At 38.8% G+C, this 25,998-nt stretch overlaps 1 protein-coding gene across 1 annotated transcript in view; it reads left to right on the top strand.

The window, feature by feature from the left end:
- Positions 1-25,998, top strand: part of LOC120237729 (leucine-rich repeat-containing protein 37A2-like) — a 56,335-nt gene that overhangs the window by 4,244 nt on the left and 26,093 nt on the right. Inside the window, 7 exon segments of the mRNA XM_039241128.1 lie at positions 12-842; positions 3,418-3,489; positions 9,203-9,274; positions 12,603-12,674; positions 13,368-13,448; positions 23,122-23,193; positions 23,757-23,831. Coding sequence (XP_039097059.1) covers positions 12-842; positions 3,418-3,489; positions 9,203-9,274; positions 12,603-12,674; positions 13,368-13,448; positions 23,122-23,193; positions 23,757-23,831 — 1,275 coding nt within the window.

Here is a 25,998-nt window from a genome sequence, read left to right as displayed (position 1 = left end):
TTGGTGCTTACCATAACTCCAGAATCCACTACAGAGACTGAACCTTCTCCAACCATGCAAGAGACCCCAACTCAGCCTCCAGAGTCACCTAAGGAGGCTGTAATTCAGTATCCAATCCAGCAGGAAGTGACAGTTCCAACTCCAGGTCAGGATCAAGCTCAGCAACCAACGTTGCCCACCGTCACAGTTCATCATGAGGAGTTACGACTTACCATAACTCCAGAATCCACGACAGAGACTGAACCTTCTCCAACCATGCAAGAGACCCCAACTCAGCCTCCAGAGCCACATAAGGAGGTTGTAGTTCAGTATCCATTCCAGCAGGAAGTGACCGTTCCAACTCCAAGTAAGGATCAAGGTCAGCATCCAGCATCACCCACCATCTCATTTCGTCCTATGGGCTTGGGGCTTACCATAACTCCAGAACCTACAGAGGCTGAACATTCTACAACCATGAAGACTACAACTCCTCCTCCAAAGGACCTTGAAGTGACACTTGGACATCCAGAACAGGTTCAGAGTCAACATCCAAACCTGACTGAAGTCACAGTTCCACCTATGGACTTGGAAAATACTGTAAGTCGGCAATCAGAGTCATTTGAGACAGAGTTTCCTCCAACAACTCAGCATTCAGTGGTGCATTTTGTAAAATATACCTCAAAAAAGGCCTACACAGCTTTAACTGAGCAACCAGAACAGAATGCCACCACAGACCTCAAAATATGTGAGCGCTGTACCTGCAAAGATGAGACGCTGTCGTGTATTGGTCTCAGCCTACAGCAGAGGCTCCGCAGCGTGCCTGTGCCAGAGCCGGACGCCTATAACGGCACCTTCTCCATCTTGTAAGAATTGCCTTTACTCATTTGTTTTCTGCCTCCTGCTTGACATGGCAGCCTCTTCCTTGAGGTCTTCTTGGGCCTTCTTCATCTCCCCAGCCATGTTGACTGCCTTTCTGTTTTTACTGTTTCTTTGTCAACTATCCCTTATCTTCATTTTCCTTTTTACTACTATTCCCCGTTCTCCAATCTTTTACTTGTAATTGTCCTTATTCTTCTTCATCCAGCTTTTTAACCCCATTATTTCATTCCTGAACCTTTACTCTCCCATTTTTGCTCCATCCTCTATAATATCAGCATGTCCCTCTCTCCATCTCCTTGGTGGTGATACAACAAAGTGGTTAAAAGTAGAAACTCTGGAACTAGACTGCCTGAGTTTGGACTGAGGTCTCTCATTTATTAGCTTTGTGACTCAGTTTCCTTATCTGTGAAATGGAGATTATGATAGTTATCGTCTCATGGGATTATTGTGAGATTTAGATGAGGTAATATAAAACACTTGTATCAGGGCCTAACAAAAATATGAGTGTTAGTTATTATTATTTTGATTCCTCAGTTATGTTCAGAACTCATCTTTGTCCCTTGGCTTTCTACAAACAGTACCCGTTTTGTGCCGAACCCAAGAGTAAGTACTGTGGGAGCCACACTAGGGTGATGACATTATCTTCAGAACATAAAAGGGTAGGTGGGAAGAACGGAAATAGTCATAAAAAGGGAGGTGACATGTAATTCTGCTCTAAAAGAGGTGCCATGGGTGTTGGAATTCACCAGACTCTGTAATCAGTGGAGTGTGGAGGTCAGGGAGAGCTGTGTGGATAAGGTAACACTTTAGCTGAGGCTTAAAAAATGGCTCTGATTTGTTAAATAGAGAAAAAAAAAAATAGGGAGTATAAGTCTAGGCAAAGGCATGGCTGCAGGAATGATCAGGAATTAAGAATTAGGTTAGGGGGGCGCCTGGGTGGCTTAGTTGGTTAAGCTTCCGACTTTTGCTTAGGTCATGATCTCACGGTTCGTGGGTTCGAGCCCCGCGTCGGGCTCTGTGCTGACTGCCAGCTCAGAGCCTGGAGCCTGTTTCGGAGTCTGTGACTCCCTCTCTCTCTGACCCTCCCCTACTCATGCTGTCTCTCTCCTAGAAATAAATAAAACATTTAAAAAAAAAAAAAAAAAAAAAAAAGAATTAGGTTAGGAAGCAGTTAAAGATACAATTATGAAAAATCTTGACTATCAGCTAGAGAGGTTTAAAAGTCACACTCTGAGTTATAGAGAGAGCCCATTGAAAGTTTTCAAGCATGAGATACAGACCATTATAACGAGGATTATTTTCAACTCCCTGTGTAAGAGCGATCTAAAGAGGAGAGCTTGATCCAGTGAGACCAGATAGAATATTCTAACAAAATCTTGGAGTAAAGTAACAAGGAGCTGAATCAGAGTGGCTGAAAAGAGCAGAAAGAAGAGCCTTGAGAGCACCATGAAGGAAGAAGTGGCAAGATGGACTAAGTGATGGAGTCGCAGGTGGGGTGTGTACGAAAAAGAGAAAACTCAGCTATTACTCTGAAGCTTCTGTCCAGATAAAGAGGATGGAAATTTAGATGTCTCTTAACCAGGGAGCATAGGGCAACGAGAAGGCTTCAGGTTGACTGGAAATGTCCAGTAGGCAGATGGGCAGATGGGGATCTGTTTTGACTTATTTCTGACTCCCCTGAAAAAATGTGTATGTAAACTGAATAGGTAAGCTGCTGCTGAGGGAAGAGGACAAAACTAAAGGTAAAGATTCAAAGTCATACACAGAGTTAGTGGTTGAAACTGAACCTCAGGCATTTAATAGCTTCTTTTAAACATGTGTAATTCATGGCTACATGAATTATCATGGATATATATTTTTTTAATGTCACAGGTATAGAGGATAAAATCCTGTGAAAATCCCACTGCACCCTCCCTACCAACTCATAACTCCTGTTACCTTTTTGGTGTGTGTCCTTCCTCCCATCTCTTTCCTTTATGTTTTTTCCTAATGAGGGAATACTTTTTATTCCTTTTCCAGTTTATTTGTTGCTTTTCCCTATGCAATATGTCTAAGAAATCTTTCCATATTAGTTCTTCTAATTTCCAACTTCCCTTATCCTTCTAACACCTGGAGAGGTTTCAGCAGAAGGCACTGAGCCAAAGCTTTGGTGTTGCCTGGCATAGGCTTCTTTACATTGGTTTGCTGATAATGGTAAATGTTTTCACCATTTTTTCTGTTGAGTTCTTATTTTCTCATTGATTTGTGGAAAGAATCAATTTAGACACATAAGTGATGTTGGGAAAAACATACTTCTCTCCAAAGTAATTAACCGGCATTATCTATCCAAGGAATTGAACAAATAGGAAGTTCAGGTTCTAAGGAGCTGCCTTGTTTGTGCAGCAATGGCCCCCATGCTTTCTCTTTATTAATTACACTGGGATGCTGAGGGCCGTGGAAATTAGGAAGCTGGCATTTTCTGCATTGGAATATTCCCCACAAAGTTGGCAGTGATCCTTTTACTTATTCTGTTCATTCTTTTCCTACCTATTCAAGGATCTGAACTGTGTTTTTTTACAGAAATTTCCAAGGAAACTCTATTTCTTACATTGATGAGAATATATGGAAGGCATACCGTTGGGCTGAGAAACTGTGAGTATATTCTCTTCAAATATGAACACACACACACACACACACACACACACACACACACACACACACACACACAAACTCACTGCATTCTAAGATCCTTCTTGGTCCAGAACTTTGAAGTCAGTAGCTCTGAGGAAAAGTGTTTCCCCTTTCCATATCCCAAATCGGCCTCTACCAATTGCAATTCTATGTTGACAGGCTCTCTTTAAAATTAGAGTCAATTTGGGGCGCCTGGGTGGCTTAGTCGGTTAAGCGTCCGACTTTCGCTTAGGTCATGATCTCACGGTTCGTGGGTTCGAGCCCCGCGTCGGGCTCTGTGCTGACTGCCAGCTCAGAGCCTGGAGCCTATTTCAGTCTGTGACTCCCTCTCTCTCTGACCCTCCCCTGCTCACGCTGTCTCTCTCTCTCTCTCCTAGAAATAAATAAAACATTAAAAAAAAAAAAAAATTTAAAAAAAAAAAAAATAAAAAAATAAAATTAGAGTCAATTTAAACTTATTTTCCATTATACAGGGAATACATGATTATAGTCTCAATATAAAAGTGAAATAACAGGGGGACCTGGGTGACTAAGTTGGTTAAGTGTCCACTTTGGCTCAGGTCATGATCTCACAGTTCATGGGTTCAAGCCCTGCGTTGACAGCTCAGAGCCTGGGACCTGCTTCAGATTCTGTCTCCCTCTCCCTCTGCCCCTCCCTGCTCATTCTCTCATTCTCTCTCTCTCTCTCTCTCTCTCTCTCTCAAAAATAAATAAACATTAAAAAAATTTTAAGGAAATAACAAATATAGTGAACACCTGCCTCGTGGTCTAACCCTCCACCACTGAGATAGCCGCTACTCTGGATTTAGTATATATCCTTCCAGACCTTTTCCCATACATTTATCTACATACATATTTACAGTAAAATAGGTTTGTTGTGTGATTTTCTTCTCTTTTTCTTACATAAATGTTAACATCCTACAACTTGATTCTTTTGCTTCATAGTATATCTTAGATTTCTTTCCTTCCAGTACATAGAGGGTTACTCCATTCATGCAAGCTGCTGCATAATATTCCATAGTATGAGTCTATTACAATTTAATAATTCCTCTCTTGATGGATGTTTAGACTGTGTCTAATTTTCTTGTCACATGCATTGCTGCATGAACCACCTCATACATGCATCTTTGTGTACATGCATAGGTATTTCTGTAGAATAGATCTCTAGAAATGGAATCGTTGGCATGAAGACTATGTAGATATACAATTTTAATTGCCCTCAAAAAAAGCTGTACTAACTTACCCACCGATCCGTAAACTGTGATTGCACTTATTTCCTCCCACCCTGCCACCCCTGGGCATCCTCTGTTTCTTGGCTCTTCTGATGGGTGAATAAAATGGGTCCCTTCTGAATTGGAATTTTTCTGATTACTTGTAAATTTAAATACCTCTGTATGCTTACTGGTCATTTGTGTTTCTTGTCTGAATTTTCTGTTCTTTGCCAATTTTTTATTATCCTTTTTTTTTGTTGTTAAAAATTGATTTGTAGAAAAGTCAGTGTAGACACAAGCAATTTTGGAAACAATATTAAAGAAATTAAACTGGCATTTTTCATGACAGACTGTCATATCATTAGTTCAATTTGAGTAGACACATCATAAATGACTTCTGAATTAATAATAAAAGACATAATAGTCATAGTCATCTAACTGTAGGGGTTACGATCCCCCTAAAGTGGATCCCCCACCCTTTGGTCTGATACCTTACTGGTAAGGGACAAATGACCGAACAAGGTGGTTGTTTTTTTTATTTTATGAATGTCTTAAATACTATATGTAGTTTATATTTTCATGATAGTATCTGACTTGGAGATCTTATTTCCCAAACTTGTAAGAAAAATGAAAGTAATTTGGCCCAAGAAATAAATAACATTCTCTTTGTTTAGAGAGTGGAGTGGGAGTAGGTAGGCTGAGGGACAGGGGTAGGAAAAAACTTTGAATTGTGTACTATAGATACCTTTGGAATTCTGAGCCATGCGAATATATATTACATCCTTTTAAAAAAATTAACTGAAATTTAAAAAATTAAGTTTTAAAAAGCATGTGTTTGGGAGTTCATATCCTAGAACATGAATTTGGTAAGATTTGATGATTTCTAATTCAGCTTGAGGGTTATGCCTTGTAACCTTGTCCATGACTAGAATGGGTTGAATGGGGGCGGGGGGACGTGGGGGGCAAACTTGTAAGACAGAGGTTTTTAACTATGGCTCAATGGTCCCCTGAGGCAAGACTTTTAACCTTTTTTTCTGTATATCTGTTGATGATCTGCAGAAGCCTGTGTTCTTGGGATAATGTTTTTAAATGTGTAATAAGTTAAAATATATAGGAAAAAGAAATTTTGTGGAAACACAGTTTTTAAAATATTTTTTAAAAAGATTAATGATATAGCAATAACTCTGCTTCTGTTAACACATTAAATAACAAAATATGGTGGTAAGCTTGATAACTATTGTAACTTCAAGGCAGTGATGAGAATAAATGATATTTTGAGATATCCACACCAAATATGTGATATGAAAATATCACTGATTTCTGCTGGGGACCACAGTAACTATACTGATCTACTGCGGTTTGTTGCCTACATTCATAATGGAAGGAAATGCTAATTCTAGTTAGAGGTTTGTGAAAATAGAGATGTGATTTTATTTTCCATCCAAGTTTGCCNTATATATTACATCCTTTTAAAAAAATTAACTGAAATTTAAAAAATTAAGTTTTAAAAAGCATGTGTTTGGGAGTTCATATCCTAGAACATGAATTTGGTAAGATTTGATGATTTCTAATTCAGCTTGAGGGTTATGCCTTGTAACCTTGTCCATGACTAGAATGGGTTGAATGGGGGCGGGGGGACGTGGGGGGCAAACTTGTAAGACAGAGGTTTTTAACTATGGCTCAATGGTCCCCTGAGGCAAGACTTTTAACCTTTTTTTCTGTATATCTGTTGATGATCTGCAGAAGCCTGTGTTCTTGGGATAATGTTTTTAAATGTGTAATAAGTTAAAATATATAGGAAAAAGAAATTTTGTGGAAACACAGTTTTTAAAATATTTTTTAAAAAGATTAATGATATAGCAATAACTCTGCTTCTGTTAACACATTAAATAACAAAATATGGTGGTAAGCTTGATAACTATTGTAACTTCAAGGCAGTGATGAGAATAAATGATATTTTGAGATATCCACACCAAATATGTGATATGAAAATATCACTGATTTCTGCTGGGGACCACAGTAACTATACTGATCTACTGCGGTTTGTTGCCTACATTCATAATGGAAGGAAATGCTAATTCTAGTTAGAGGTTTGTGAAAATAGAGATGTGATTTTATTTTCCATCCAAGTTTGCCGCCCTCCCCCCAATTCAACCCATTCTACTCAGTGACCTGCGCCCTAAAGGGATGATCCGCAAATGGATATTGCATGCACACCTTTGCACATGTATTCTAGAAAGTGCAGTTTTCTAGGGAAAGGATCCAGAGCTTTTATGAAATTCTCAAAAGATTCTTGTCTCAAAAGATTGAGTCACAAATTGGGGTGGAGGTGGAGAAAGACATTTGTTTTCCTAGAAATCTGTACTTATCCTCATAAATGCTAATAAATGGATGATTTGTTTTAAATAAAAGCATATTTGCAGATTGATACCTGTCACTTTCTGAATTCATTCAGCAAATGTTTATGAAGCATCCCCTATGTTCCAGGAACTGTTTTACATGCCAGGGATGTAGTAGGCTCAAGAATAAAATTGACCAAATAACCCACTTGTCAAGGGGTTTACAAATACATGATAAATATATATGTAAATAATAATGTAACATATAATAAATATATTTGTTTATATAAGTATATTATTTATATAAATATAATCGTGTATATATAATAAATAATAATGTAAATATAATAGATATAATTTCAAGTATTAATAAGAAATCTCAAATTTTCTAATTTATTCAACTACCATTTCTGCTGCTCACAGACTGAGTTTTTTATTAATGATACTACTTTTCATTCATATAATCTTGTGTTGGTTCTTTTTTATTGGATATACTATTTACATCTGTCGGTAGGATATTAATGATTCTAAATTTTTTATAATATTTATTTTTGAGAGAGAGAGCGCGCATGCGCGTGCATGCACACACACACACACACACACACACACACACACACACACACACATACACGAGCAAGTGGGGGAGAGGTAGAGAGAAGGGGAGACACAGAATCTGAAGCAGGCTCTGGGCTCTGAGCTGTCAGCACAGAGCCTGATGCGGGGCTCAAACCCATGGACTGTGACCTGAGCCAAAGTCAGATGCTTAACCTACTAAGCCACCCAGGCACCTTGTTAATATTGCTATTCTCAAATCCTCTTGTGTTTTCTCTGTTAACTGTGATTCATTGGCTACAAGCTGTTGGCTTTGTTTTTATTTTCTGTCCTTAATAGAGTTGGCTTTCTCATGCCATTTGGTCACTCCTGAGTGCAATTTATCTTTGTAGTTGAGGTTCTACTTCTTTTGTGTTCTGGTCCTAAGGAAAAGGGGAAATGAGCCACGGGGCTTGTTATTGGTGACGGGTCCCCCTGAGAATTAAGGAAATGCGGTGGGAGGTGACTTCTAGTGACTAGTCAGAGTGTATATATACCCTTCCTCCAGGGACCCTGGACCCTGCCCCTTTCTAACAGCAATGTCTCCTACCTGGAAGAAAACCCCCTTTGCTGCCAGATCCAAAGAGAAAGGATATGGGCTGATGTGCTGTCACTGCTCCTACTGCTATTTCCCAGCTAATCACCCTGCAGGTCGCCCCAGGCCATTTCTGGCAGGGGACTATTTGTAGAGCTACTCCCTTGGCTTTGAGCTAAGGTTGTGCATTTTTGAATTGTATCTTTTCTAACGTTCTTAAGCACTTTGGTGGGGTTCGGAGGGTTAGAGAGTTGGCATGTTTCAATCTGCCTGCTTTCCTCTTAGGAAAACAATTTTGTGCCCCTATTAAATCCTAGAGAAACTTAGGCAAATGTGTTCCCGGATACAAATAGAAAAATGTTCAAAGCAGCATTGATTATAATAACTAAAAATCAGAAAAATCTAGTATCCACCAACAGTAGAATGAATAAATAGTGTTACATGGGTATTTACTTTATACTTACTGAGCTGAACATTTATGTTATGTGTATTTTATGCACATTTTTAGTTCTCACAAATCTTTTTTAGTTGGGGGAAAAATTGGATAGCTTTACTCGTAGCATTGATATAGTTCTGAGTGGGGCTTCCATAATAACATTTGGGAAAAGAGAGGGGGAAGTGGCTGTTCTGTCCATGTTGGTGCCACTCAGGGCTGGGTTCTAACCCAGACTTTGTGATCCAGAGAGTAGGCATGAAATGTGTGAAGAGTGGATAGAGGTGTGTGTGTGTGTGTCTGTGTGTGTGTCTGTGTGTCTGTGTCTGTGTGTCTGTGTGTCTGTGAAAGAGAGAGAGAGGGAGAGGGAGAGATGGACACAAAGGAGTACATGAGAAGAAAGATTTGAGTCAAACAGAGCAGAGATCACCATCCCTACATTAAATAAGAATTAGTGTGTATTTGGCATCATTACCCAGGTTTCCCTCACATATAGCAGTCCTGTGTAGTAAATAGTTGTAGTAGTTTTGCATTTTGACCCAGAAATGACCTTTTCATTTTGCAGAATTCTCAGTGAAAATTATTTGACCGAATTACATAAAGACACATTTGAAGGCCTGCTATCCCTCCAGTATTTGTAAGTTAATTAGTTAATAATTTATTATGAGTTTTTAGCTATAATATCTATTTAAAAATATAGAGTTCAAATTGGATAATAGCAGCATTTCTTCTAACGGTAGAATTCTGTAATTCCCTATAAAATTGTATAATTCTCTAAGTCTATAGGGACCCAGCCCATCTCTAGCATTAAATACCTTCTATGCATTTTCAACTTTTTAATTTTATAGACAAGATATAGATAGGAAAAAACCCTTCAGTTATAGAGGAAAAGGAGTAATGAGCAATTATGGATACCCATACGAACGTTGTTATATAAGTGTTCATACGCTATCTGCTTATATTTATTATTATTTATGGCTCATGGATCAAATCCTGCCTATGGTCTGTCTTGATACAGCCCATGAGTTCAGAATGATTTTCACATTCTTAAAGGGCTGTAAAAGAGAAAATAAGAGAAAGGAACAGAGAAGAATATGTGACAGACCATATATGGCCTGCAAAGCCTAAAATATTTACTACCTGGCCTTTCCAGAAGATTTTAAAAAGTTGGCTTAGTAAAATGAGAGGAATTAAAGTTAACCTCAAATTGTCACCTACAAGACAAGAAAATATAGAACACTTACATTAATTTGAATGCCATTAGGCCAGAATTTTTAAATAATTTAAGGTAAATACTTAAATAAGCAGGTGAATTACGTAAGCTGTATTATCAAGTACATATTAAGTTACCAAGAGAACAGATTAAGGATTTCAGTGTGGGAATTTTTTATGAGTTCATTTTTTAATTATGATTTTGTATATAATTTATTGTCAAGTTAGGTAACATACAGTGTATGCAGTGTGCTCTTGGCTTCAGGAGTAGATTCCCGTGATCAGTGAAGGAATTCTTATCCCACTATGAAAATAGATGTTTAAATTGATGGTTAAGGGGCACGTGGCTTTCTTTGTCATTAAAGCCTGCAACTCTTGATCTTGAGGTTGTAGGTTTGAGCCCCTTGTTAGATATAGAGATTTCTTAAAAAAATAAAATCTTTAAAAATAAAATGATGGTTAAGTGGTATAGTTAGAAATGTTTGCACTAAATAAACATATCAGAAATGCCTCTAACTTCACTAATTACAAAATAAAAATCTCCCCAACCTCATTGTCGAGGAAGAAGTGTTTGCATCATATCTCTGTGTATTTAGACATACAGAGATACTAATGTTCTTTGCTATAAAGGTTCAGTGTTTCTTCTTGGCCCAGGTTACCCAGAGCTGTGTATTTCATTAATCCTTGTTCATGATGCTCTTTAGAAAATAGATTCTTCTTGCAAATGTGGAAGGCTTAATGGTAGTGAGTAAAAAGAGCCTCATATGACACTAAAAATAGTCTTTTTTTAGTGTCTTAGGGGACAACCACTTTTGTATTGGTTGTCTTGGATACCTCTGCCATCTGGGCTCCAAACCTTACAAACACAATTTGGAGAAAAACAAGTGAGATAAATTGCCCAATGGATTAGGCCCTTCATTACTTCTATGAAGTACTTCATAAGCCAGTGATTTCATGTTAGCTAAAGTATTCTCATTCTTTTTTTAAAAATGTCAGTCAAAAGCTAAAAAAGAATGTGACAGGCCCTGTACCCAGTACCATAGGCCTGCGGATGGTTAAAACAGGCTTTCCACCCTTGTAGGAACTCATGATTTCATAGGCAAAATAAACAGAAGCTCAAACCATAACGCATAAGCACTAAACAGATGATGGAGTGCTGCCGAAGTGGAGAAGAGGGAGCCACAAAGTCATAAAACCACATTTCTTTTCAAACAGTCATTTTGCTCCTTCTACTCCCTACCCAGCTGTTCATTTATTTCATAAATATTTGAGTTTGTTCTTTGTTGTTCATGCATCAGTTTTAAACATGGTAGACAGCGCAGATGAGCAGGACTAAGGACTAGTCCATACTTTCAAGGGGTTTATGCTCTGAGGAAATGGGATGCAAAAATAACTATATTAAAAAAAAGTTGGGGCACCTGGGTGTCTGAGTCAGTAGAGCATGCAGCTCTTGATCTCGGGGTCATGAGTTCAAGCCATAGTTGGACGTGGAGTCTACTTTAAAATTTTAAAAGAAGGAGAAGAAGGAGGAGAGAGGGAGGAGAAGAAATGGATATGGGCAAAATAAGAGGTATAATTGTTTTGGAACATAGAAGAGGGGGAAAAGACCAAGTTGGATCAGGGAAATTACTAGAGAAATGCTGTTTGAACAGAACCTTGAATGGCTACTAGGTATCATCAGATAGACATCTTGGGAAGAGTAAGCTTGCAAAGGAGAGTGGGTAAAAGGCAAAATGCAGGAGATATTTCTTTGGTATCTGTAGAGTAGGAAATTAGAGCCAGATTTAGGATTTTGAGGGCCATGGATAACATGCCAAGCTCCTATGTTATCACAGCCAGTGCTCTAAGACAAACTTTAGACTGCAGCAGGGTCACTTGAAGTCCTTGTCAGAACACAGGCTCCACCTCCACAGTTACTGATTCACTCAGTCCAGAGGAGAGCTGGGAATTTGCATCTTGACTCAGTTCCCAAGTGATGCAGGTATTTGAGAACCACTTCTGGAGCATTAATCTGGTGACTGTGTGCAGTAGACATTAGAAAGGGAGAGACTAGAGATGAAAATGCCAGTCAGAAGGTAGTTACACCCATGGAGGGGGAAAGTGAGGGACTCAGCTAGAATCACTGGAAATAAGAGGGTCAACTCTAATCAAGAACGGGTGCTTTCAAGTAAAAATCCAGTACCATGTTGTTTTTCTGTTGGCCCCACTTGCAGCTGAAGCAGTTGTTAAATTCATGGACTGTCAACCAAAAATGAATTTCTATTACTATGATAATATAATTCTGAGTTAGTTCAAAGTTACATATTGATTAGAGGAGTAACTTCCTTTCAAGTTAAATGAAAAGGTATCTTTTATTTCTTCTGGTATTTTCTTGGCCTCAAAAAAATAGAACTAAACCGGGAAGGTGTGCTAATGTGAGAATATCCTTTTTAATATTGGAAATTATATGTGGCGATCACAACTTTGAGCTCATAATCTAGAAACTGATGAGGCCACAAAAAGTCGATTCTTCGGCTCTCAGGAAAGATTACTTCCAAAATCTATCAAGATCTTTAGTTGTATATTTTATGTATTAAGATCATGAAGGTGAGACTCTTTAGAAAATTGAGGACAGGGTTAGGGGCTCTGGAAGGTTCAAATAACAATTCCTCATACTCAGAATTTAGGCAAAAGCTACTTATTCAATACTACCATCCTACTAATTAGGTATCTTATAACTAATTGAGGCAATATTTTCCTTTTCCTTTTCCTAGAGATTTATCCTGCAATAAAATACAATTTATTGAAAGACGTACATTTGAACCACTACCTTTTTTGCAGTTTATGTAAGTTACAATATAATTTCATTTTATTTGGAATTTTTATTAAACTTAATTGTAAACTTGTTACTCATTTTGAAATATAATTAAAATTTTATTAGTAGAAAGCTAAAATTATATGGCAAATCTTTTTTGTCTGTGGCAAAGTTTAGCGTGAGAATTATTATAGGGATGAGAGTGAATCATTCTAGAGCAGCGGTTCCCTGCCAGGGTGATTTTGCACCCAGATGCCACTTGGTAGTATCTAGACACTTGATTGTCAGACTGTAGACATGCTACTGGCATCTAGTGGGTGGAGGCCAGAACTGCTGTCCCGCACCGTGCAGTGCACAGGGCAGCTCCCCAGTAACAAAGAGCATCCAACCATTAACCTCGATAGCACTGAAGTTGTGAAACATTTTTCTAGAGAAATAAAGATTACTCAACACTAGGATCTATTGAGCATTTACTGATTTGTATCTAATGCACCACATGTATAAACATGAAAGTACAAATCTTTCATGCAAATATTTTTTTTAAAAAGGCAAATATCTTCCATAGTGAGATTTCTTTAGTGTATGGAGAGAGTATTAATGATTATGTTTCATCGTCTATAAATTCGAATCACTGCCAAAGGATAAATATTCTGAAAGAATATCTTTTTTTCTTCTTCTTTTGCTTGTGTCTTTTTGTTTGTTTGTTTTGTTTTGTTTTTTATAGAAATCTTGGTTGCAATTTACTCACAGAACTGAGCTTTGGAACATTTCAGGCCTGGCATGGAATGCAGTTTTTACACAAGTTGTAAGTGAAATAGAAAATGAATACATGTAAAAAAAAAAAAACAAAAAAAAACCTACGTGTAAAAACATCATACAGTTATTGGTTAGGTGGGTGTTAATAAACCCAGTATGAACTATGGAAAGTATGTCTCGGGGCGCCTGGGTGGCTTAGTTGGTTAAGCGTCCGACTTTCGCTTAGGTCATGATCTCGCGGTTCGTGGGTTCGAGCCCCACGTCGGGCTCTGTGCTGACTGCCAGCTCAGAGCCTGGAGCCTGTTTCAGTCTGTGACTCCCTCTCTCTCTGACCCTCCCCTGCTCACGCTGTCTCTCTCTCTCTCTCTCTCCTAGAAATAAATAAAACATTTAAAAAAAAAAAAAAAAAAGGAAAGTATGTCTCAAAATCCTTTTTTTTTTTTTTTTCAAATGAGGAAACTAAGGTACAAACAGGCCAGGAGACGCGTCTTATCCCATAAAAGGCACTCTCTGCTCTCCCTAGTCCCCAGCTTTTGACTGGGCAATAAAAGGCCCCAAGCAAATAACACCCCCAAGACAGCATTATCATGGGAATTCATGTGCAAAGTTCCTGATTGCTTCAATGTATGCAAAATAGAGCTTGAAAGAACTAAGTTTAGCACAGAGTTCTCCGGGGAGCAAAAGGTATGGGTGTTTCCCCAGCTATCAGTAAAGCAGAAAGAACTCCTGAAAACCTGCCATAGAGTACTGCTCTCCCTAGTCACCCAAAACATTATTTTTCAAAACCTACATACCTCTGAGGTAAATTATCTGGGGGCAATAGGCACTTTTGAGGTACAGGAAAAGATACTGTATTAAGCTGTAGTGTGAAAAACATTCATAAAGAAAACACATTTGCCGTGGCCTAATTCCAAACGCTTGCTCTCCTGGCTACTCTTCAGTTAAGAAGTGTGTTATTCCCTTGCAGCTGGAAAATTCTGTGATTTCTCTGTAAAAAAACGAATCATACTAGGCACGTTCAATGGCCTGAGAGGGAATTTTAGACTTACGGTGAAGATCTTCCTCTAAAGTAGACTGGAAAAGACTGTCTCACCTGTCTTGTGGTTCAGAAATCCAATTTCATCCAGTTTATCTTAGGTTGGATGCAGGTGTTTACAGTGTGTCTAGAGCTGTAGTAAGTTCCTGGAGGTGCCCAAGTGTAGGGGCCTCCTCTCTCCTCTCATTAGTTTGCTGATGCCTAGATTGGGGAAAGAATATTGAGGGCCAGTTTCTTGTTCTGCCAGCATGCCAGAGAAGAGGCTCACTGGGGTCTCCAATGAGAGGGTTTAGTGGTGTCAATAAAATGTCTTAAAACTCACCACCTTTACTAAGCATCTTATAACGCCAAGAGTCTCTTCTAAGAATCTGAATTTCACAGTTATGTAGGCAACACAGAACAAAATCGGGTGGAATCAGTTGATGACAAGGAATACTCATGTCCTGTGATTTGAATAGAGCTGTACTACTAAAACTAATTCACAGTTAACTTCCAAAAACTTATCACTATACAGGAAGAATGTATTGGGGGCTGGGCTCCCTGTTTGGGGCCAAATTTTTCTTTTCTTTCTTTTTTTTTTAAAGTTTATATATTTATTTTAAGAGAAAGAGAACATGCGCAGAGGAGATACCACCGCTTGAATTAAATCACATTATTACCTATGTGACATATTCCTGGGGTGTTTATAAGTTGAAAACATATTTTCCCCAGCATTAAATGTTTGTAAAACTTTTAGGTCCCAGTTGAGGTGGATTTATTTGAACTGAATGAAGCTTAAACTTCAGGGCTTCTCACTTACACAGGCCTCTGCCAAGGTCTTGGGAGGGGACCTAGCAATTTCTGTATTCATAATTTTGCATGTTTTTATTAGACAGGATTTCCCAAAGTATATGAGGTTCAGGCCCCATAAGACCTTGATCCACCCCTGGGTTTCAGGTAATTATATCTCAGTAAGTTTTTTGAATGAAGCCTCTTAAGTTTCTGATAAACACTAAGAGGGTGCATTAGCAGTGTGGTAAAGTCTATTTTGAATCTGAAATCCACCTCAGAGCCATGCCAAGAGCTTATTAATAAGGTACCACTTTTTGTATGGTAGCAATAATCCTATCTCTTTCAGATGAAATCAGGAATGAAATATATTATGGAAAACCAGCAGTGGTTGATAATCCTAAATGTTAAGTATCCTTTTTTTTTTTTCCTGACTTTAAAGTGCTTCTCCTTCATTCACCTACACAGGTCCAGACTGATGGCTTCTTTTTTAAAAATTCCTTTAGTCACTTCATTGGTTCTAACAATACAAGCTCCTTGATTTTAGAAACTGAAGGACTCTACAATGTAGAAAGGCTGTACCTTATCCAGATAGAGCACATTCACATGCCGGCTTGTCTGTGGCTTGTCAGTATTTTGCCAAGAACATAAGCGCTAAGAGAGAATAAGGAAAATCTAAACCTTATCCCTGTTGGTTTATTGAGAATATCAATGAGGTAGGTGTGGCCACACTCTGAGGGCAAAATCGAGCTGCAGTCACAGAGACGCCCTAATGCTCCCCCAGTCAGCCAGCATCGGTTTCCTTTTCCGTGTGCACATTCAAGTTTACACACTTCAGGGTATTGTCATCACTTTCTGGTATGTACTGGAAATCCTGGCAGCAGCTTCTCATATTCAGAAAGGCGTAAACATTAAGGATGAAAATAATAACTCAGGGTTGTCCTTTGGGGTCATTTAGGGTGACTGTTTTATTATGTTCCATGTGTAATAGCTCAAAAGCTTTGAGATAGTCTTACCCAGCTACTACTTTTCTTTTCCCACCTGCATCTGATTCTTCCCACGTATATACCAACACGTCTTCTTTCTCTAGAAAGCATGGCAATTCCTCCTCTGCTCCGCCACATTTCTTTAGTGCCTTCCTCTATTAGGTATTTACTGTGTTCCAGGCACTATGCTTAGACCTTTCACTTATTCTACAGGTAAGAGAGCGTGACTTAAACCCTTAGAATAATGCCTGGCACATGGGAAATGCTCAACATATGGCACTTCACACTATATCTCATTTTCGTTTTTTCAGCAACTCTTGTGATAACAAGTAGTATTATCCCCATTTTGGAGATGAGGAAATTGAAACTCAGAGATGTCAGGTGACTTGCCTAGGTTCACACTGTTAATAAGTGGCCGAACCACTTAACAAGCTTTGCAAGGACTACGACTCCGCATTCCCTTGTATGAGGAGCTGAATGACAACTGGCCTTTTGTGTACCGTCCCTTGGGGTCGGCTTCCAGTCCTTCTGGAATAGGACCTTTAGACCAGGGAGCTTTTCCCTTTTTCCCTAGGACATTCCCATGCTTCTGGAGCTTCTGGCCACGCCACCTATAGGCATCCTCAGGCTTTCTGCTCACGGCCTAATGCAGATATCACATCGTCACTGCTAGGCACCTACTGTGTGTGTGTGTGCAGCCTTATGCTAGGTGCTCTGCACGTGCTCTTTCCTTTCATTCTCAGGTGGCCTTATGAGGTAAATGCTACTAAGTAAGACTCAGAGACATCTGTTACTCAAGTCACTTCACCAGGAAGTGACAGCCAAAATTCAGACCTAGGTCTGCCTGATTCCAGGGCCCTTGCTTCTCGGGCTGATCCTCACTGCCAGAAACTCTTCTTCCAGGCTATTCTCAGAACTTTCATTCAAACATAGGCTCACCATTTCAGATTCTTTAGACTTTGCCCCTCCCCCCCCGACCCCTGAGATAGGATTTATGTGATGCAGTCACATGTCTTGTATTGAGGAGCTTCACATGGGGAGTCATGTTCTCATGGCTCATAGACCTATGTAGATGAATAAAGGTCACTCCATCCCCAAGTACTTCAAGCATACTGGCATAGGGTCTAGATCACTCTACTTATTTCTTCAACTGCTTTCCTCCAAGGAGCCAGGTTTCCCTCCATGCCTTGGGATTCCAGCATAGGTAGTTTGGAATTTGTCCTATTTTAAATTTATTTTCACTGCCTGCTTTGGACATTTTTTCAGCTAAAGCTGTTAGGATTTCAGTACATTCAGGACAGTGATGACACGCTTTAGTCCTCAATTATTCTCTGTCTCCTCAGTTAATAGAAAGGAAATGTAGCCTATCTGTCTGGACCTGTGTAGAAGAATTTGGAGAAAAAAAATAACAGGTAAGAAATGTTCCCTTATTTTGCGAGCTACCTTCAGTCTGTCCTGTTGGCTCTGCAATGAAAAGTTTTTGCAAAAATACTTGAGTTTTCCTCTTCAAATAAGATATAGTTTTATTTAAAAAAAATCTAAAACAATATTTTTTTCAACTTTGATTATGAGACAGTGTTTGAGGCTAACGGTTATATATATATATAGGTATATATATATATATATACCAAAAAACCAATAGACTATGAGTCAGCACACCTTTTATCTGTAAAATGAGGGGACTGAACCAAAATGGAAATGATCTCTAGGGCAATGTCCACTGTGAATCTAAGGCCATTTGTATTGTGGTCTGTGGGGAAAGAGTTGCTGTAGAGTCTCGCAAATGTGACCCGTTGAGTCAGTTCTCATTCTCCCCTCGGCTCAGGCACAATAGCTGCATGAAGAAAAGGCAGCACTAAAGACAGAAGGAGGAAATAGGATAATTTAGAGTGGCCTGTATTGTGTTTTCACTACCGAGAAACACAGGGCATTAATCTTCAGCAGGAGGGCTGCCTGGGTAGGAGGAAGTGCTGAGCTGATGGGTACAAGACCAACGGGTGAGCCACCAGGAAAGGGGGAGGGAATGGGGGTAGAGCACTGAGATAATTGGGGGGAAGGATAACAAACTGCTAAATTGTTATTGGTTATATAATGCTTTATAGTCATTCTTATTGGGGGTAGTGGGAGGGGAGAGGCGTGGGTGGAAGAGCATACTTGCGCAGAGCCCACTGGGAAGCTTATAGATACTAACACCAACATGTTTTATCAAAGCCAAAGGACATTCAAAGCCTCAAGGTTGAGGAACTGTGTTTAACCAAACATGAGACACTCACGTTCTTTCTCTTTATAACGTTGTCTTACTCAATATTAACTAGTGTTACAAATCCAACATGTTAATGGTCCTGAAAAAAAATGTAGAAGAATGGGCTAGAATAGGAAGAATAGGGGAGTTTCCAAGGCAAGAACAAAAATGCATGGCTCCCAGCCTCGCCACTGACTCCCTCTGACCTCAGTCTGTGGAAGAGTTTGAGCCTTCACTCCCCTTTTCTCCACCTACCAACATGTTTGGTCTTCTGGCAGCTAGTTCTCTATTTATCACAACATGGTTCTTTTTTTTCAAATTGAGATATAGTCCGCATAATATAATATGCAACATTATAAAGTATACAGTCCAAGGGTATACTTTGATAGACAATAATCACCACTAATTCTATAACATTTTTATGACCCCCCCCCCCCGAAAGAAATACCATATCCATCAGCTGTTACTCCCTATTCTCCCCTCCTCCCAGGCCCCTGGCAACAACTAATTTACTTTCTGTCCCTATGGATTTGCCTGTCCTGGACATTTCATAGAAATGTGTGTCTAGTTTCTCTCATGTAGCATGTTAGCTTCAAGATTTATCCATGTTGTAGCATGTATCTGTAGCTCACTCTTTTTTTAATGTTTATATATTTTCGAAAGAGCGAGAGCACGGACACAAATGGGGAAGGGGTAGAGAAAGAGGGGGATAGAGGATCTGAAGCCACAAAGCCTGATGTGGGGCTCTAGCTCATGAACTGTGAGATGATGACCTGAACCAAAGTCAGATGCTTAACCGACTGAGCCACCCAGGTGCTCCAATCACATTTTGTTCATCCATTCAAGAGTTGTTGGACATTTGGATTGTTTTCACTTTCTGGTATTATGAATAATACTGCTATGAGTATTCATGTACAAGTTTTTGTGTGGACATATGTTTTTAATTCTTTCGGGTACAGACCTGAGAGTGGAATTGCTGGGTCATTTGGTAACTCTATTTAACCCTTTCGAGGAACTGCCAAACTGTTTTCCATAGTGACTACGCCGTTTTACCTTCCCACCAATGTGTGAAGATTCTGGCTTCTCCAAAATCTTGCTACCACTTATCATTATCTCTCTGTTTGATTATAGCCATCTTAGTGTGTGGAGAGTAGTATCTCATTATAGCTTTAATTTGTATTTCCCTAATGACCTAAGATATTGAGCATCTTTTCGTGTGCTTCTTTGCCATTCATGTGTTTTCTTTGTAGAAATGTCTATACAGATCCTTTGTCTCTTTAAACATTTGATTATTTGTCTTTTTACTGAGTTGTAAGAGTTCTTTATATATTCTGGATGTTCTGGATACTAGACTTTTATCAGACATATGATTTGCAAATATTTTCTCCCATTCTGTGAGTTGTCTTTCACTTTCTTCAGAATGTCCTTTGAGGCACAATAGTTTTTTATTTTTTATTTTTATAAAGTCCAGTTTATCTATTTTTCCTTTGGTTGTTTGTGCTTTTGGTGTCATGTCTAAGAAACTGTTGCCTAAATCCAAGGTCATAAAGATTTCTAAGAGTTTTATAGCTTGAGCTCTTCCTTTAGGTATTTGATCCATTTTGAGTTAATGTTTATATACGGTGTGAAGTGTAGGAATCCAACTACATTACTCTGTATGGGGGTACACAGTTGTCCTAGCACCATTGGAAAAGACTAGCCTCCCCACACTGAATTGTTTTGGCCCCTTGTTGAAAATCAATAGACGACACATGTGAGGATTTTCTCCTGGACTGGCAGTTATGTTCCATCAATTTATGTCTGTTCTTATGCCAGGACCACACTGTGATTACTCTAGCTTTGAGTTGGGTTTTGGAACCAGGCCACATGAGTCTTCCCATTTTGTTGTTCTTTATCGAGATCGTTTTGGGGCACCTGGGTGGCTCAGTCGGTTAAGTCGCTGGCTCTTGACTTCAGCTCAGGTCGTGATCTCAGGATTTATGAGATGGAGCCCTGAGTTGAAATCTGCACTGACAGCATGGAGCCTGCTTGGGATGCTCCCTCTCCCTCTCTCTCTGCCCCTCCCCTGCTCACACTTGATCTCACACACAGGTGCACATGCTCTCTCTCTCAAAATAAATAAATAACCTTAAAAAAAAAAAGATCATTTTGGCTATTCTCAATCCCTTGAATTGACACACAAATGTTAGAATTAGCTTGCCAGTTTCTGGAAAGAAGTCAGCTGGGATTTTAATAGGGATTGTGTTGAAACCATAGTTCAATTTGGGGCACAGTGACATTTTAACAGTATTTTCTTCTGATCCATGAACATGGCATATCTCTACATTTATTTTAATCTTCTTTAATTTCTTCCAACAATGTTTTGTGGTTTTCAGTGTATGAGTCTTGCACTTTTTTGGTTAAATGTTTTCCTAAATATTTTATTCTTTTTAATACTGTTATACATGGAATTGTTTTCTTAATTTCATTTTTGGAATATTTCTTGCTAATGTAGTTCAGAATCTTGTATCCTGCAACCTTGCTGAACTCATCTATTAGTGCTAAGTTGTTGTTTTTTGTCTACATTCCCAGGAATATGTCTTGTGGTGTTCTAATTTCCCAGGAATATGTTGGAGCATTTCAAAGTCTCTATGGACATCTCATTTTCAGCTTTTCCCTTTTAGGTTTTTTGGTTAGGCTATTTTTTGTCTTGTCATCAATTGCCTCACACTGCTGCCAAGTTAAAACATTTACCTGTAATTGTTTTCAGAAAATGCGCCTGGGGAAGAGGCTATGTTAGCACTGTGCCGTTCTCAGCGAGGTCAAGCACAAGCCTTTCAAGTTTTTTAGGGAACCCACTAGACAGGTAAAACAATGAGTTCTTTGGAATGAGGCTTCAAGGAATTTCAGCTCCACTTTGTTCCTCTGGGATGCAGGCTATTAGTCAAGGCTACCATCAGGATGGAGGTCTAGGACAAGTTAAAACAGATCTCACTGTTCTTATAGAAATTAATAATTTTTTTAAAATAAGTGCTCTCTGCATTGCTGCAAGCTCATTGCTTAAATTTTCCAAAGTTCTGAAAAAGTTGATTCTGATCATTTTTGCTAGTTTTTGTTGTTGTTGCTTTTACAGAGGGATGAATTTTCAGATGTCCTTCCTTTCTCATTTTCACTGATTCACCCATAACATGGTTTTAAAATCTTTAAAGTCTCAGGGCACGTGGGTGGCTCAGTCAATTAAGTGCCTGACTCTTGATTTCAGCTCAGGTCATGATCTCAGAGTCATGGGATCAAGCCCTGTGTTGGGCTCTGCCCTGGACTTGGGAGCCTGCTTGGGATTCTCTCTCCCTCTTCCTCTGCACCTCCCTCACTCATACTCTCATGCTCTCTCTCTCTTAAAAAATAAAATAAAAAAATAAAAAAATGAAATCTCTAAAGTCTCAGTGACCATAAGTTAATTAAATACTTAATCATGGGAGATGATTAGAAAAAAGGAATAAAAATAGAATATGTAATTCTCAAAGAAGCTCTCCCAGATGGAGTGGTGAAGTTCTACAAAGTGTTTCTATATTTAATGCTCTCAAAGTTAAGTTTAAGGTAACAGCTATTTTAAGCGCCCTTTTTTTTCATACAAGTAAAACACAGGCTTTGGAGTCAGAATTGAGTTCAGACTCCAGCTCTGCTTGTGACCAGCTTGACAAACTAGGACAAATTACACACCCTCTCTGTACCTCAGTTTCCTCACTTGTAAAATGGGGTAATGATAGTATCTATCACATAATGTTATCATGAGATTTAAAGGTGAAATGCTGATCACAGATGCCTTATAGCCCAATAGTATTGGTTATGATGATTACCTTTATAATATTTTGCAAAAGTACAACAATGATACTTGAGTAGAGTCAGCCTAACGGCAGATTTTCTTTTCTTTCTTCCTGTTTCTTTCAATTTTTTGTTTGTTTGTTTTAAAGAATTGAGAAGAAACTCTACTCAGCGTTTTGGAATAAAAACTTGTGTCAAAAAGTGACAAAATGTTATTTATTCAATAAGCATTCACTAAATAGCTAGTAAAATTTATAAGCACTATGTCAGGCACAGGGACAACAATGACGATAAAGTATGGTCCCTGCCCTCAAGGAGCTGACAGTCCAGGAGACGGATAAGGAAACAGGTGATTACATGCCATGTGACAAAGGCTGTGATTTAAGAATACACGTAGCAGGAGTATAGCTTTCACCATTTCCTCTTAGATTGAGCCCTTCTTCTTTGGCCCTCAAACTGAGGAATTCGTCCTATTTTTGTCTTTAACTGGGTGGTTTAAACTGGGCAATTTTTTAAATTTCTAGAAAGAAAAGCATCTAGAATTATAGAGGACACTAGACACAGTATTTCTTACAGAGCCAGGCCTTCCCACCAACATAGTCACTTCCAGGGTTTTCAGCCTAAAAAGCTCTTTGGCATATTTTTTCTTTGCTATCCACTTTAAAAAAAATTTTTTTTGTCCTCATTCTGTTCTCCACTTTATTGTCCAGAGACTTGGGCCATTCCCAAAGGAAGAGTGCTTTCCAGACTCTAAGGGTGATTTACAGGCAATGGAAGAAAACGATTAGTTTTAAACTGAAAGGTTTAAAATACCCCCAAAATGAACATAAACATTCATGGTAGTCATTATTGAAAATGCAGATAATTTTAATTCCATTGCATTTTTCAGAACTCTCAGTCATAACCCTCTGTCAACTGTTGAAGATTCATACCTTTTTAAATTGCCGGCATTAAGATATTTGTAAGTATTGCAACAATCTCATGGCTCATGAGATGATTTCTCCTCTTTTTTATTGTCATCAAAAGATTAAGTATTTTGCATTTTGGTTAAAAATTCATAACTTAAATTTTAACTAGGTTATTGAAATAAGCAGTATTGGCAAAGAAAGAATGTAGATGGACAAGACAGTCTGTGGAGGAAGGAGCCGTGTAGAAGACACATACAGACACGGGACGTGTAGATGTGTGGAGAAATACCATTTATCTCAAAATGCAAAGTGGAGCAAGGTGTATGTTTAAAAAAAAAAAAGACTACTCAAGAGAGGTAGATGCAATTGAAAATGAAAATTAGGATGATAGTAAAATAGATTGTACCACTGAGGGCCAAGGTGACTAATTTGATGATGCACATAAATATCCTCATTAAGAGTGCTCTGAAATTATTGTCCATAGCAAGTAAATTCTTGAGCTGACTTGACAGAGAAGCCAGAATTTAAGTAATCACATGTTGTCAAGTATCTTTTTAAGTATAGAATTTTTTTGTCTTTGGGCTCAAATCACGCATGTTTGGGCTTTCTCCTTCAGAGACCTGGGAACAACAGAGGTGTCACTTACAACAATCGAGAGCATTCTCATGATGACCTTTGAACTGGAAAAACTGTAAGCTGATTTCTCTTCTGTTTATTTTCTCTTCGTTGTTTATTCAGGTTTGTTTTATTGTTTTAAGTCACATCTATTGAGATAATTTTCATTTCATAAAATTTACTTTTTTTAAGTATACAGTTTGATGAGTTTTGACAAACACATAGTTATGTAACCACCACACTTGAGGGGCAGAACATTTCTGTCACGCCAAAAGGCCCTGCCTCTCTGGGCCTTTGCAGCCAATCTCCTTTTCTCACCACCAGCCCGGGCAATACCAACCTAATTTTTGTCCGTTTAGTTTTGCCTTTTCCACAGTGTCTTATAAATGAAATCATACAGGGGGCACCTGCATGGCTCAGTCAGTTAAGCATCGAACTTCAGCTCAGGTCGCGATCTCGCTTTTCATGAGTTCAAGCCCTGTGTCGGGCTCTGTGCTGACAGCTCAGGGCCTGGAATCTACTTCGGATTCTGTGTCTCCTTCTCTCCCTGCCCCTCCCCCATTTGCATTCCATCTCCCTCTCTCTCAAAAATAAATGAACACTAAAATCAATCAATCATACAGTATATGGTCTTCTGTGACTGGCTCCTTTCACTCAGCATAATCCTGAGATTCATCCATGATCTTTAAAAACAATTTTTTTAAGTATATTTATTTTTGACAGAGCATGAGCAGCGGAGAGGCAGAGAAAGAGGGAGACACAGAACCTGAAGCAGGCTCCAGGCTCTGAGCTGTCAGCGCAGAGCCCTATGCAGGGCTTGAACCCACCCACCATGAGATCATGGCCTGAGCTGAAGTCGGTTGCTTATCTGACTGAGCCACCCAGGCATCCCATGGATTCATCCATGTTATTGTACATATCAGTAGTTTATTCCTTTTATTGCTGAGTAGTATTCCAGTTGTGTGGATATGCCAGTTTGCTTATGCATTCATCAGTTGATGGACATTTGAGTTGTTTCTAGCTTTTTGGCCATTATGAATAAAGTTGCTAAAAATACTCACATGCAGGTCTTTGCATGAGCATATGTTTTCTTTTGGGGGAGGGTGGTAAAATACCTAATGGCAGGATTGCTACATCGTATGGCCAAGTGTATATTTAATTATATAAAAGTTGCATATCTGTTTTCTACACTTGGTCTTAGCCAAAAGGCCAAGAAGCGATTCGTGTCTGTTTTCTAAAGTGGATGTGCAATTTTGCATTCCAGCCAGCAGTATGTGAGATCTTCACCTTATATTTCAGTTAAAAAAAATTTTTAGCCTTTCTAGTAGGTATCTCATTGTGTATCTCATTGTGGCTTTTATTTGCATTTCTCTAAAGCTTATGATGTGGAGTTCTTCATGGGCAAATATCTTCTTTAATGATGTGTCTGCTCAAATCCATTTCTTAATTGGATACTTACTGAGTTTTAGGAGTGTGTTATATATTCTGGAAAAAGTCCCTTCTCTCAGATAGATGTTTAGCAAATTTCTTCTCCCAGGTTGTGGCTTGTCTTATTTCGTTCTCTCTCTGAAGACCAGAAGCTTTTAATTTTTAAATTTTGGTGAACTCACCTATTTCACCTGTCCTTCCACTCCCAGCCTCTCTGGTAACCATTAGTTTGTTCTCTATAATTAAGAGTCTGTTTCTTGATTTGTCTCTCTCTTTCTATTTTTTTCCTCCCTTGTTCCCCTTTCTTCATTTTGTTTCTTTCTTTCTTTCTTTAAGTTCCACACATGAGTGGAATCATATGGCTTTTGTCTTTCTCCGATTGACTGGTTTTGCTTAGCATTATGTTCTCTAGATCCATCCATGTCATTGCAGATGGCAAAATATCATCCTTTTTTGTGACTGAATAAAATTCCATTGTATATATACCACATCTTTATCCATTCATCTATTAATGGACAATTAGGCTCCTTCCATAATTTGCCTATTCTAAATAATGCTGCAGTAAAGATATGGGGTGCATGTATCCCTCTGAATTAGTGTTTTTTGTATTCTTTGGTTAAATACCCAGAAGTGCAATAACTGGATTATTGAGTAGCTCTGTTTTTAATTTTTTGAGGAACCTCCATCCTGTCTTCTACAGTGGCTGCACCAGTTTGTATTCCCATCGACAGTGCATAAGGTTCCTCTTCTCCGTATCCTCGCTAAAACTTGCTGTTTCTTGTGTTTTTTATTTTCGCCATTCTGACAAGTAGGAG

The sequence above is a fragment of the Hyaena hyaena genome, unplaced genomic scaffold, assembly GCF_003009895.1.
Source record: "Hyaena hyaena isolate Hyena2069 unplaced genomic scaffold, ASM300989v1 scaffold_189, whole genome shotgun sequence".
NCBI lineage: Eukaryota > Metazoa > Chordata > Mammalia > Carnivora > Hyaenidae > Hyaena > Hyaena hyaena.
The sequence above is the reverse complement of the archived record's forward strand: the minus strand, read 5'-3'. Positions and strand labels throughout refer to the sequence as shown.